The sequence below is a fragment of the Chlamydotis macqueenii genome, chromosome 9 (genome assembly GCF_036417535.1).
Source record: "Chlamydotis macqueenii isolate bChlMac1 chromosome 9, bChlMac1.mat, whole genome shotgun sequence".
In the NCBI taxonomy this organism is placed as follows: domain Eukaryota; kingdom Metazoa; phylum Chordata; class Aves; order Otidiformes; family Otididae; genus Chlamydotis; species Chlamydotis macqueenii.
In genome coordinates, this window is record NC_141564.1 from 19,316,098 (window position 1) to 19,330,342 (window position 14,245).

Below are 14,245 nucleotides of genomic sequence, written 5' to 3' on the forward strand. Positions count from 1 at the left end.
GACAATGCTAATTCCAGTTTGTTTTTTTTTTATTTGCATCTCCTCAAGAGTATCTGTAGCTCTTTCTCTTTCCTAGCTTTGTATGCTGGAACTACTGCTGCTGAAGGACAAGATCTTACCAGAGTTCAGTTTGCTCATTTTTTCCAGTTTAAAACTTAACTTCAACAAGACTGTAAATCTACTTAGGTGTTGTGAGCTATGTGAAAAATAAGATGACCATCCTAAATTTTCAACCCTACTGTCACTCAAGTAGGCCGAACACAGAGAAACCCAAAGACAGTTAGGGATGCAAAAGTATACCAAGGACTCACCCAATGGATATTCAAGAAAACTCACCGTAACCAGACGTGTAATTGGGGCCCCTGCGGCCTCTCCCTCTTCCGCTGTAGGATCTGGAACCTTGCACTGAGGAGAGGGTGCTCTCGTCAGTTGTGTAACCCTTTTCTTTTTCAGGAACTCTAGCAGAGGAAGGTCTGAAACCCATACCAATCTGACGCAATTGTTCATCAATCTGGAGCCTTTCCAGTCTTAGTTGTTCTACCTCCTACGTAAAAGGAAAGAAAAGAATTGCTGATAAAGAAACGTTCTTTCCCCTCACAAAATGCCATTGTCCATCCAGTCAGCTTAAAAACTAGCATTCCTGTAGGAGAGTTAACACCACCTCGAAGGTGACTGCAAATAACAGAATTCAGCTATGAGTTCTGCAATCTCTGAATTTGGGAAGAAATCCAAAACCTCTCTCTTAAATCACCATGCTGAAAGACTGTTTTTCAGATTACTATTACCTTTTTTAACTACGCTTCACCACACATCATCTAGTCAAATTACAAAAAAACCAAACTGATAATGTAACCTGGTTCAAATTCGTTATTCCTGTTAAGTCAACACCACAACTCCATACAAAGCCAACTGCTCTAATACCACACAGTACCTGTGTGTTACTATTAGAAATTCCTATCCTACCCCAACAGAGCATTAACCTCAGAACAGAACTACTACAGACAAACAAGATTACATATTACATCCCAAATGCCACTTAAAACAGTGTTCTTTACAGTCCAGCCCTTCCAACACCAACAGCACCAAGTAACCGTGATAACTTATTTAAAGGCCTCCATAATACCTGTGGGCAAGGGTGGGTTCGAGGCACCAAACCTTAAATCCTGATATACACAGAACAGTTTATTAACTGCAAATCCCACTGAAGTTGTTGCTCAAAAGTTCTGTTACTTCAACCAAACTTTCCTCTACAGATTCTTTCTTCCAAAATACACTCACCTTTAGATATGCGATGTGGTACTCTAAAAGAACTTGGACATTTCCAATGCTTTCTTTAGTACCAACAAACACAAACGGTACCATTCCCTACAGGAACAAAATGTCAGATCTTACTTTCAAGAACACCACTATCATCAAAACAATGCTTTCTTTTTAAATTATTAAAAAAATCTGTTTAAATTACAGAAGTGAGCTAAACACACACACACAGTAATTGGATCTTAAGCTGCACTGATGCACTAGAAACAGCTCAGAACAGGGTGAGGGTAGGGGCTTATACTGTCCAGCTTTCCCAACAACCTATGCTGGCAGTTGAGGTTACTTGACACAGTGTTTATATTCCCCCCACACAACACAACTGTGTGTGTTTATCACAGTAGGTGCGCAGAAGCACAGTTTACCAAGAAGTGTCCAGTTGTTAATTAAACCAACTTTACAAGACGAAGCACCTTTAGGAGATTTGATGTTATGATCTCAAATATTTAAGATATGTGAACACTAACACTGTCAAACTCAAATTAGTTCTGCAGCTGAAATACATATAGGAGAAAGATTAAAAGTCTTACTTCAGTAGCAAAAAAAGATCTCTTGATTTGTTTCATGTAAAATTTACTACAAGATGCCAGTCTGAAAAATCCTTAACAAGTGTTCCCTCTATATCCTCAGAAAAGTTATAAAACTGGCTTTGTTGAATAATCCACAAGCATCTACCCTAGGAACTACCCAAATCACAAACAGCACTTTTTGTAACATGGACATCACAAGCCTTAAAGGTCAGACATGGAAAGAAAAAAAAAAAAAAGGCGCATAGGCCACAACTTATTTATAAACTGTGTAACAATGTAGGGATGAAACAACGATCCCACTCTGACACGGTAAGGCAGCACTTTTAACTCATTTGAGTCACGCCCCAGTCTCTCTCTGCATATATTTCCCTACACATTCTTTGTTAAAAGATTTTCAAATCCAGTCATGTTGAATAAAAACCTAATCATAGGAAGAAAGAATAAAAGTACTTACATCTTCACGGGGCAGTTTATTTTCATTATCTCCTTCAATTCTCACCCTGACGACTCCAGACTTGTCTACAATCTCCTGAATCACTTTTCCATTTTTTCCAATAACTTTTCCTTCAGAGGGCAAGAATGGTTAATTTTGCACCAGTGCGCAAAAATATTTTAATGGGTTTCTTGATATTTTAAGTTATGTTTAACCTAATTGTAACAACCACCTCACTCTCCTTTACCATTCACTTTGAAGTTTTCTCCTACTTCACAGAGGTATGAAAAAATCAAAGAAAAGCCCACACTGTGCCAGAAGAAAGAGTTGAAAATTTCCAAAATTCAGCTATATATATTTATATACATGCATAGAACGGTAAGGACTGATGAAGATCATCACTATACACAAGTTTCAAACAGACCCAGACTAAGAGTAAAATGACACAAAAGTTTTGCAGAAAGCTACCATAACATGCATTTACAAGTTTTGGGAAGCTATACCTTCATAAAGCCGGAACACGGAAAAATGCCTATTTCTAACAAAGGATCAGACTGAGCAGCACTGCTTATTTATACAGCAGCGCACCACCATCCAACCACCACCTCTAACAAACCTGAACCCAGGAGGGAGCAGCAACATGAGAACTTCTATATTAAATTGTGGAATTCAGTTTCAGCACTTCTGAGTAGTCAATTTATCAAATAATGCTTTTACTAGAATCTGAACTTCAAATATTACCATTAAATTATACAGTACAAGTCTAATGAAACCGTTTTGTGTTAAAATCCTGACAAAGTATTATTCAACAATAACTTATGTAATTTCTTAATAATTCCCTGACACAGAGTTTTAAAAGATTAATTGCTTTTACTTAAATGGAGAAATCAAATATTGTACTGGCATCTAAACCTTCTTTGCAGAGTCATACTGATAACATTCCCTTTTCCCGAGTTCTCAAATTTTAGCAGTATTACATACCAACAAGATTTCTGGGAACTTGAATAAAATCCTCCACAAATTCCAAGTAACTTCTAGCCTTTTTTACAGCATCAGCAGTCTGGAAATGAATTTAAAAAAAAAAAAAAAAAAAAAAAAAGACAAAGTATTTACTTGTGAATGTAGTACGTTAAAAATAAAACTTAGTACCAACAGCTGCAAGCCTTCCTAAACATCAAAATTATTTTCCAAAATAAAAGAACAGAGATAAGATTGATCTAGTTTTCAATTTAATGTTAAATAAATAATTGAGTAAAATGCCCAGAAACAAAATTCAGGAGCAAACCATCAGTAATGAATAAAACAACTTTTTCTATGCTATTTTAAGATAGTTTAAACTATTATCTGCAATTTATGACAAGTAAACCTCAGACGTAAAATATCTTACAGGTATATCTTGAAGCATTTTCTGGTAGACATTAATTGGAAAAAAACCAGCTAATTCCCCCCCCCCCAATCACGACACAATTTTTAAATCTAGAGTCCATTTATCAAAAAAACCCCAATATAACAATTGTCACAAAGCTTCTGTACCAAAAAGAAACAAATTTGTATTATGTCCTACCAGCATTCACAGAAACTTCAGATCACAAGAATGCTATGTTAAGAGAAACTTTAAAACACATCTCATTTTGCCTGATGTCGCTGTGAATGACTAGTTATAGGGGCTATCATTAGATGGGCAAGCCAAACTGTAGTTTAACCTCTGCATTTCCTCTAAACCGCTTTGGAAGCATCCATTTTTTCTCCACAGAAACTGTGCTACCATCGATATAGCCAGCAATGTAAGTTTATTTTGCAATTTTGAATGTAGTTTTTAATGTGTAATACACTACTATATTTCCCAAAGGGCCACGTGGAAAAAAGGGGAAGGAGAAAATTAATTTTACATTTGCTTGTCTCTCGATAGTATCTAAAGACTACATCACCTGATAAAGGTAAGACAGTTCCAAGGTTGAAGAGCAATCTCTCCATAGAACTTCACTGGCTCACTGTGAGCAGTGACTGGCTTTACACCTTCTCCATAAGAAAGGTGTACTGATTTTTCAGAACAGCCTAAACAAAACAGCCACTAGGAAGTTCTCTCTTCTACAAAGTTTTTGTTCTCTTACTCATTATTCAAGACTACAGAAAGAAAACAACAAAAGTCAGTCACAGAACCTTTGCTGTAAGAGACTGATCCATACTGCACCCAAGTCTCAGTACCAAGCACAGTTTGCAAACATGCATTGATCCTCAGTGAATAAACGCTGCCAGAGCAACACGGTAGCTACTCCTCTAGGTGTGCGCGCACTGACAAGGCTTGCCCACCGCACAACCTACTTGTATCTTCAGGAAAGAGACTCGCTGAGGAAAGGCTGGGAGGCCACGGTCAGAGCACAGTGCTCTACAGGAGCATCTGACAGCAGTCAGGCAAACCGGGGATTCAAAGGAGCAATAACACTGCAGGATGGCATGGGAGTGTACAGACACAGCACACCAAGCCTGTTCAAACTAACTACACGTAGAGAGTTTTACATTTGCTCTACAAAAATTCTTCTACTTCTGTTTATCTCCTGTCTTATACTTGACAGGAAACTAAGCCTGAATAACTAACACGCACCTTCGGACAAACTCTCTCCTGTAACTGCAGGCAAACTACACTAGTGCAACCTGAAATTTACAGTGATCACTAAAACGGTGTACAGTATGTACAGCACCAAGGAATCTGTCCTAATAATGTATCACCTCTACATTGCAAGTAATATTACAACCAAGGCACTCTCCTTCCAGAATGCTGACTTCTGGCCATAGTTCACCTACAATGTTTTCCAAGACAGGACAGTGTCATTGCTTAGCAGGGAGAACTCATATAAGCACTCTCTTATAGCTTTATTATTAAACAACAGAAATTAACTGACAGTTAATTGAGGCTATACACATGCTGAAACATGAAACAAAGCTACAAATCAGCAACAGCAAAAGTGTAGAATTAAGGAACATATATCAGCACCTAATCAGTCATGATGGCTTTTGAGCAGTTTCCATTTTACACTCATGCCTCAGCCCTTTAATCTATTATTTTTTTTTGGCAACACATGAAATAAAAGTACCACCAGCTCCTGCATCTTTCAATCAAATTAGGGAAGTCCTAGAAGAACAAAAAAATTTATAAACCTCTACTTCTGGTAGAAATAAAAATGATAGCATGAGAAACCATGGGCAAATTGAATTTCAAGATAATGAAACAAGCAATAAAGCATGGAACACAGGTCATCACAGGGAGCAGAGGCTGTGCTGCACACTCAAAGCAGCTGCTAAAGTGATACAAACTTCAACACACATTAGCAATTTTTCACCTTCAATAAATCTGGCAAACAGGACACAACTAAGGTGTTCACAATGCTCTGTCTCAAAGGTATGTTTTATCAATTCTCTCCCAAATAAAGATGAAAGAACAGTGATGGCTTTCACAGAAGCAGAGTCGGGACGAGAAAATAAACAACTGCCTGTAACTGCAGATCTCCAGAGCACCCATATGCAGATCTACACTTTGCCACAAGCACTCAGTTTTTGCAGAAGTACAACCTGTATGACTCATTCACACCCCAACACGCGACAACATATAAAGTTGATTGGGACAACGTGTTCTCAATTCCTTATAGTCAATAATCCAGAAAAGGAAAAGAAAAATAATTTCTCTCTCTAAAAATCAGTGTGGACATGGACTAAAGACCTCAAAGAATTCCAGTTATTAGTAACTATCTTTCTACTAGTAACTACCTTCCTAACTTTGACTGACAGTCTACACGCCCATTCGTGCTTTGGTTACTTCACATAGGAGCCCATACAAGCAAGAGGCATCCAGGTTACCTGAAGAGTCTTTAAAAGAAAGATTAAGTGTAGTGTATTCTTCTAAACTCAGCATTATATCTCTTGCAGCAGGAGAGTTCTACATGAGAGTGCCAAACACTGTCTACTGGCTGTAGATTTTAGGGAAAATGTTTTTTAACAGTCACTAAATGTAGATCTAGTGGCTACATGCTGGTGGACTGCACTCTTATTACAAATGGTGGATCTGTCTCAGGAGTCTCGTATCAGTTTCTGACACAAGGTTTCAAGAGTCTCTCCAAAGTCCTGGTAGCTGTTTTAGACCTTCCCAAACAGAAAAAACAAAACCACCTGTGGGAACCATTTGAAATGCCTTATCCCATGTAGAGAAGGACAAAGCCCTCCTAAGTCATGACAGGGAACAATGCTTTTTCCATTGCGATACAAGTATTTTTTTCAAGAAATAAAATAAAAGGCATATTACTCTCCTAGTTTAAATGGAATTGAGCCCATGAAAGCTCCAAAGGGAAAACGAGTTTTCTTTCTCCAAAGGGAAAACAAGAAGTAACAGTCTCCTCAAAAAGCCAGGATAGACAGGATCTTGCTATCCTTCTATCCAAAGGAATAGTTATCACACAGTTAAGCATCTTAAAGAAAATGGTGTAAGAGGGAAGAAGCTCAAGTGTTAAGAATTGCACAAGAACTGAATATAACTGAATTTTGCCAGCAATGAAGGTTTAAGAGAAGCCTTTTGCATTTCTGGTAAGACTCTCTCTCTGAGGAAGCACAAAATTTCAAAAGTAGAAATAGCCACTGACTGTCCAAGCTCTGAAGTTCACAGTACTGTGGTCTCTGTAACAGGCATCATAAGCACCAGTTCAGGCAGAAGGGGAAAGGTCTTGGAACCAAAGTGGTCTAGACCAGACAAGTAAAAAGCATGAACAGCATCCCATACAGTTTAGCTTCCTTCTAATCATACAGCTTTTCCAATATTCTTTATCTCCCTGTTCCTTCCCTCAGAGATTCTGGCCCTGAACAACACTGAACTTTTATTTGTATTCAAAAGGTTAGGTATGGGAGACCCTCGGACCTTGATTACAATGTCAGGGACACTGGATCACTACTCCCACACATCTCAGAGCCTAAAATTGTCTGCCTGCGCACTGAGCCATTAGGGCCTGGCTGTTTGACAACTTCAGCTGAAAAGAGGCAAAAAGAATAGACAAGTATACTCAGATGCTGAAGCCCTCATCACGTGGAGTATTTAGTTTGTCTGGCTTTTTTAGAAGCAGCTATCACTTCTAGGAAGGACAAGGCTGGAGGTGTCTAAAGGCATTTTTATTTACGGGGCATCTGGTATTTATAATCATTGCTGTGCAATACTGTAAGAGGCTGGTGACAGTCATAACCTTTCTGCAAGTTTCAGCATCACACCGTTCATGTTAAAGAGATCGGAACTGGAATACACTAGAAATTCTACTGCGTTTAAGCTTATCCGATTCTTCTTCCTGAACAGTGAGATGTCAGTTACTGGTAGTACTAGGTTAAAGAAGGATCTGTTGCCACCCTGATACCCTGGAAATGTTTAAGGTTTCCAAAAAAAAAAAGGGCACAACTTCAGAGACACTGAAGAGTACAGAAGTTTGTCCTCCTCTCAGCAATATCAACTTCATTTGATGCTTGCATCACAGCCACGTTCTACTCCTGACATGCATGGAGCATAATTCAAGACCACAGATTCCTGAAACAGTAGGCAACCAAGGATTTCTGAAACACCAGAGACTCGGGCGTTAGTGGCACCTGTAGAGTTGGTAACAGGAGATAAAAACCCTCAAGAAATGCCCTGGCAGGGCCCTCCTGACAGTGGCATCTCTGTCACTACTCTTCTGCCTCCTGAATGGATCATTGCTCTGGTTCAAAGGCCAGCCACATTTTAAGGCACTTGTAAGATTTAAAGCACATCGGGTAAGAGTCACCTCCATCAGTTAATGGAATTAATTTAGAGCAAACTAGTATTATCTTGCCAAAACCAGGCTTAAATTGCCAAAACAAAAGGGTTCAAAGCAGCAGCTACAGGCTTTAACACATTTGGCTAGATGGGAGGATCAGACACCACACAGCAAATGAACTAGAAAAGGGGGAGGGGGAGAACCAACAAGAACAGCATATACAGTCTGAAGGGAAAAAAAAAAAAATCTGTGATCGAATAAAATAGCAGCAAATGATACTTCTCTCAGGTTAACCAAGACATAGCAACACAGTTATCACATACATCAGCACACAGACTGATTAGGACAGAACACATCTCAGAGGCTACCACTGCAACAAAGTCTTGTATTTCAAATACATGTAGTAGAAACTGCTGTAGCATGAACAGATGACTACTCAGCTATTTCCAGTTCTTAGTTCTGGGTACAGCTCTCACTACTGTAGAAGCAGAAAACAAGAGAAACGCTCATTAGATTCGTACAAAGTTTCCCCCTTACCTCTCCATAGATTCTGAAAGTACCAGTATCCTCCTCAAGTTCAATGGCAGTAACTCCTGGAACCTTTCTGGCTTGCTGTATGTTACTGCCATGCGTTCCTATAGCAAGTCCCATTAAATCTTCTCTGACTACAAACTCCTCATGAAATGCTGCAGCAAGCTGTTTTGTGCACTGAAGGGAAAACAAAGTAAGACTCATCCATATGCACTCAATGTAACATACAGTTATGTGCTCAGCTTCAAGCAACAAGAATTACAAGATATGGCTTACTTCCAAGTGTTTTGTAGCTTCTTCGTTTCTTGACATAAGCATAAGTTTGGTACGAATGCTGCGCAAATGCATGTCACTCAGTATATTCACTCTCTTCACTGTCGCTTCGCTGGCAGACTACAAAAGAGAAAGAACATGAAGTTTCATTTTTTAAGAAAATCTATTTAAACTAAATCACAAACATGATCTAAATTTCCGTTATTTACATGAACATTATTCTTCCTCAAAACAAAGCATCAGAAATTCAGCACAACTTCTGCAATCCAACAATTTTCTGTTTTCACTCACAGCATATTTTACACTAAGTATTTTGCTGGTGGATATACACAGTTACTCTTTCGCTTTGATGTTCCCCAGACAACAAACATCATTCTACCATACACATAATTGTCACTCACTGTCTGAATGGGAGAGCTAAGGGAATAAGCAAGGAAGACACAGTTGTGGAGAGTGAGGTTCAGGTGGATAATATTAAGTAAATACAACTGTGAAGAGAAACTAATGCTGGGAAAAGTCTGTGTAACCACATCACCCAAGCCACAGAAGGCAAAGGCAGGTATCAGGACCAGCACTGTTTAACACCTTTGTTTGTGACATAGATAGTGGGATTGAGTGCACCCTCATTAAGTCCACTGACAACACTAAGCTGTGTGGTGCCGATGACACACTGGAGGGAAGGAACATCATCCAGAACGCCAATCACATCCCGGGCTACATCAAAAGAAGAATGGCCAGAAGGTCGAGGGACATGATTCTGCCCCTCTACTCTGCTCTCATGAGACACCACCTGCAGTACTGCATCCAACTCTGGAACCCTCAGTACAGGAAAGACATGGACCTACTGGAGTGGGTCCACAGGAGGACCACAAAAATGATCAGAGGGATGGAGCACTTCTCCTATGAAGACAAGCAGAGAGAGTTGGGCTTGTTCATCCTGGAGAAGAGGAAGCTCTGGGGAAACCTTATTGTGGCCTTTCAATACGTAAAGGGGGCTTAAGAAAAATGGGGACTAACTCTTCAGCAGGGCCTGTTGTGATAGGACAAGGGGTAATGATTTTAAAATAGAGGGAGGTACATTTACACTAGATGTAAGTAAGAAATTTTTTACAGTGAGGGTGGAGGAACACTGGCCCAGGTTGCCCAGAGAGGTGGTGGATGCCCCATCCCTGGAAACGCTCAAGGCCAGGTTGGATGGGGCTCTGAGCAACCTGATCCGGTTGGAGACGTCCCTGCTTCTTCCAGGGGGGTTGGACTGGATGGCCTTTAAAGGTCCCTTCCAACCCAAACCATTCCGTGATTCTATGAATAAGAGAAAACAGTCACAGAAGAATCTAAATGTCCAATTCCTTAACAGCTATGCTGAACTGGTGCGGTTCTTCACATGGAAATGCAGCTGTAGGTCCAAATACACAGTGTAATATAGTACAGAGGGAAACCTACTGCTCCAAAGCAGAGTAAGGTAGAGTTAGCTTTGAGACATCTCCACAAATCAGTGAAATGGCACTCTATTGCAGATGACAAAAATAATAACAACAATGCCATTGAAAGCTGCTACTAAATTCAGGCTCTACACAGTGTAGTACTTGTAGCCTCTCCAAAAGGCCTACCCTCAGAGATAAAATTTAAACACATCTACTTATATTAAATCTCTCACAATTTACACAGCTTGACAAGTTAAATCATCTCCCATACAAATATAGAGCTGGCTATACACTCCCCATAAATAATACACTGAAATTTCATGCAACATTTACATAAAAATAATTACTTACCAGTATTATTAGTTGAGCAGTTTCAGCATGGTAAAAAATTCGACATGCTCCCACAGCTTTCTTGAAATCTTTATGTGCGTTTTCATTCGCACATCTAAGGAGACAAAGTGATTGTTATTTCAACCTGCCTCATCAAAACAGAACACACACTATCATGATCAGAATCAAGAATGTTTCGGTAGTTTGTGGCAAATACTGCTCAGAAACTGGAAAATTCCCACTCTCCTTAACATAGTCCCAGAGTTTATTTCTCTGGGGACTCTATGCCATCATAGTTACTTGGCAAGTCTCAGTACTAGGGGCACACTGTTGAGTGCATCACCCGTACAAGCCTAAACCAAGACGTGAAGCTCCCATCTCAGAACTTTCTTTTTCCCCACCCCAAAAGCTCAGCAAGGATCCCAGTCACTAGTTTCTAAACCAGCTATGGCATCCATAGCCACTCTTGAAGTTCTTCATGGACCTGAAAATGGGCCTCTAAAATAGAAGCCAAGAGGGGTTTTTCCCCACTCAAGTAAATGCCTTTAAGTGCGCAGAGCTACTCACGCATCTCTCAGATCTTCAGGAACATCCACTGTGCACTTGAAAAAGGTGTTCTTTTTGACAGTTTTATTCTGATTCACAGGTCGGAGTCGTTCGTAAGTGACAATTTCATTGTAAGTGGCATCACAAGCAGCATATTCAATGACATAAAACTATGGAAGAATATTTTTTCTTAAAAAAATTGTAACATCAGTAAGGAACAAAGACATATAACATTTCCAGCTTCACCAAGAAAATACAAAACATTAATATATAGACTAAAACATAAATCTGAGTTGATATAATGCTACATTTCTACACAAATTAGCCTGGACATATTTCAGTATCCATCTGATACCCCAGGGAAGTCAGGACACCGTATCAGCATAATTTCAGGCCTCACAAAAGCATCTTTGATTTTTCTCATGACCATCTCTCTTCAAATACCTACTGCAGTTCTGTTCCAAGTTCCAACATTCAAAATGTTTACTTGAGTTCTAATTCTAAAAAATACTTAATAGAAAACAACTCACTCTTCTTTATTTAAAAAAGGCAAATACACTAATTCAATGGGCAAACTATCTGTGAATCATGACATGAAAAGGAAAACAAAAAATCAGCCTTTTTGATACCTTCCTAAATTTGGGATAGTATGTAAGACAACTAAGAAGACGTAACAACTAACCAATAACCTACTGCTACACTTCTACCCAACACATGCAAAGAAGCTTGTGTGCACAGTATCCTCAAAGCCTGGCTTTGTGTTAGGAAAGCAACTTTCTCCTATGCTCCCTTTCACCTGTATGCAACTTAGGAAAATAGCAGTACTTTCTCCTCTTCCTCCTTCAAAGTTGTTATCTGTTTTTTTTGTCAACACACACAATTTACTCAAGTATCAGGAAAAAGTAAATCACTAAGGTTGTGACATACTTTTCCACATGCTATTTTCCAATTTCAAGAATTTAAGTTGAGCTCAAGTATCATCCTAACTATATAAAGCTGCTTTGACACGTATCACAAAACAAGTAAAAATAATGAAAAATAAATACAACCTCTGCATCAAAAAATTAACTCCTACAGTTAAAGATAATTCTGGTTATCAGAACAATCAAAGCTATCACTAGATACACAGTTGTTTGTTAATTTCACATTTACTTCAAGGAACAAAAATGCTTAATAAGGAACCATGTTAAAGACTGTACAAAGTAGCCAAAATTGAACCATGCCTTTTTTCAGGGGGGACAATTCCATAAAGTAACTAATTTGACAACACTGTATAAAGATACAAGCCATCTGAGGATGAAAAATCTTATTTTTTTCCCGTGCTCAAAAAAACTAGAAAATTAAAAATTGGATAAAACTGCATTTAAATTCAGAATTTTTAAAAAATTTCTCTTACTACTTTTTAAAAAATAAGCAGCACAGCAAGGTAACTGATAGTAAAACTCTAATTTTTTGTGACATGTAAGAGAAGCAGATTAGCCTCAAATGACAAACAGTTTGTCATTTAAATTAAATCTGTTTGTCTCGTTTTCTCTTTTTCTTAATGAGCTATTTATCCACAAGGATGAAGACACAGACTCTTCCTTTGATAACTGTTTACCACAACCTTGCCCTCACAAAGCTCAACAGCAGTTACTATTTGTTGAGAGGTTTTAAACAATATTAGAAATTCAACAATTGTTTTTTCTCTACTCTGTTCCTTTGGTTTTAGGAATCTACTACAGTAGAAGTATCAAAAAACCAGGACCCTTCCTACTAAAAAGTTAAATTCTCTTGCAGTCATTTCACAAAATAAAGCTTTAATGAGACCGTATCAGACACTCCCACAGTTCTATACGCTTAAGCATCTGAATCTACAAGTTACTTTGCAGGTGCAACTTTAAGAGTCAACAGTAAAATACAAACCTGACATATGTAAAAGCAAACCAACTAAAGCAGTGTCTTTCCACTACAGTCAATAGAAATACATACATGAAAAAGAACTCACAGCAACATATACTGGTAGCTACAGCATGCTTAATTTATGGCGTTTAAACACTGACTTTAACCACAGGTAAAGTGTACTGCTTTACTTAATTCTTAGCATCAAGATCCATTCACAAGGTAGATTTGCAGCAGTCCTGTTCTTATGCATGCATACAGTCCTCCAAGCAATTAAACACCTAATCATGGAAGTGACTTGCTCAGGTATAAAAACATAATCCTCAGTTGTGTAACACAACATGAGTAATTCCAAAGTGATTTCAACTTACAATTCTGTTTTGTCATGTTTTTGTATTGGTAGTATTTTATTCATAGTTTTTCCGTCACAAATATATTTCATATTTACTGTATTTAACGTAACAGCATGAAATCAGTAGGTTTTAAAATAATTTACCTCTCCTTTCATCATTCGAACTTTTGCCAGCCACCAGCCACAAGGTTCTTGGTCATTTGCTCTAGAATAAACCTGAAAATGAAAGTAGTAAGAAACACTGAAAGCACAGACAGACATCATTCACTTCTCTGCATGTATAATGAAGGAAGAACATCCTAACTTTTCTAATTTTCATTAAAATGGAACAGTATGCTACACAAAAGCAATTTTTGTATAACTTATCCAGGTGCATGCTTCTTGCACAAATTTTTATTATTTTGCACTACAAGGATTGTGAATGGATTTCCTTTGCATACGTTGCTGACAATTCAATAGAAATTTCTAAAGGAAGATAAAATCCTGGCTCAATGCTTATTCAGAGGCAATTCCCCACTAAATTCAAACATTGTCTTCACACTGAAAGTTCACACATAGGAGTAACTTCACAAGCAAGATTTTTATTTTGTTCTTGGATTACTTGGTATATCTAGGACTACTAAAATGAAACAAGTCATGACTACATATTTCACATTTAACAAATGCTACCAAGTTAATGCAAGATCAGATATATAGAACAGATAACTTCTGAAACTAATTTTCCACATCTTCTGTCAGTTTCATTTACTCCTTATACACTCCTCATAAGCCACAGTCAGTAGCATGCAGACTAAACAAGAAATTTTGCAATAGCAAGGAGGTAGAAAATAATCCTTTACATTTAACCTCTAACAAAGTCAACAAATAGCATG

The 14,245-nt window shown here is 38.3% G+C and overlaps 1 protein-coding gene across 6 annotated transcripts in view; it reads right to left on the reverse strand.

The window, feature by feature from the left end:
• The window catches only part of FXR1 (FMR1 autosomal homolog 1), a 37,607-nt gene that overhangs the window by 7,844 nt on the left and 15,518 nt on the right, over positions 1 to 14,245 (reverse strand). For 4 of the 6 annotated variants that reach the window (XM_086754884.1, XM_086754885.1, XM_086754883.1 and 1 more), the window contains exons 4-12: positions 13,518 to 13,589; positions 11,162 to 11,310; positions 10,616 to 10,709; positions 8,844 to 8,960; positions 8,574 to 8,744; positions 3,259 to 3,337; positions 2,299 to 2,408; positions 1,279 to 1,365; positions 337 to 544 (exon numbers count right to left, since the gene is read on the reverse strand). In XM_086754884.1, the coding sequence (XP_086611010.1) occupies positions 337 to 544; positions 1,279 to 1,365; positions 2,299 to 2,408; positions 3,259 to 3,337; positions 8,574 to 8,744; positions 8,844 to 8,960; positions 10,616 to 10,709; positions 11,162 to 11,310; positions 13,518 to 13,589 (1,087 nt within the window). The remainder of the gene's footprint in view (positions 1 to 336; positions 545 to 1,278; positions 1,366 to 2,298; positions 2,409 to 3,258; positions 3,338 to 8,573; positions 8,745 to 8,843; positions 8,961 to 10,615; positions 10,710 to 11,161; positions 11,311 to 13,517; positions 13,590 to 14,245) is intronic. The other 2 variants (XM_086754887.1, XM_086754886.1) reach the window with 1 other exon arrangement.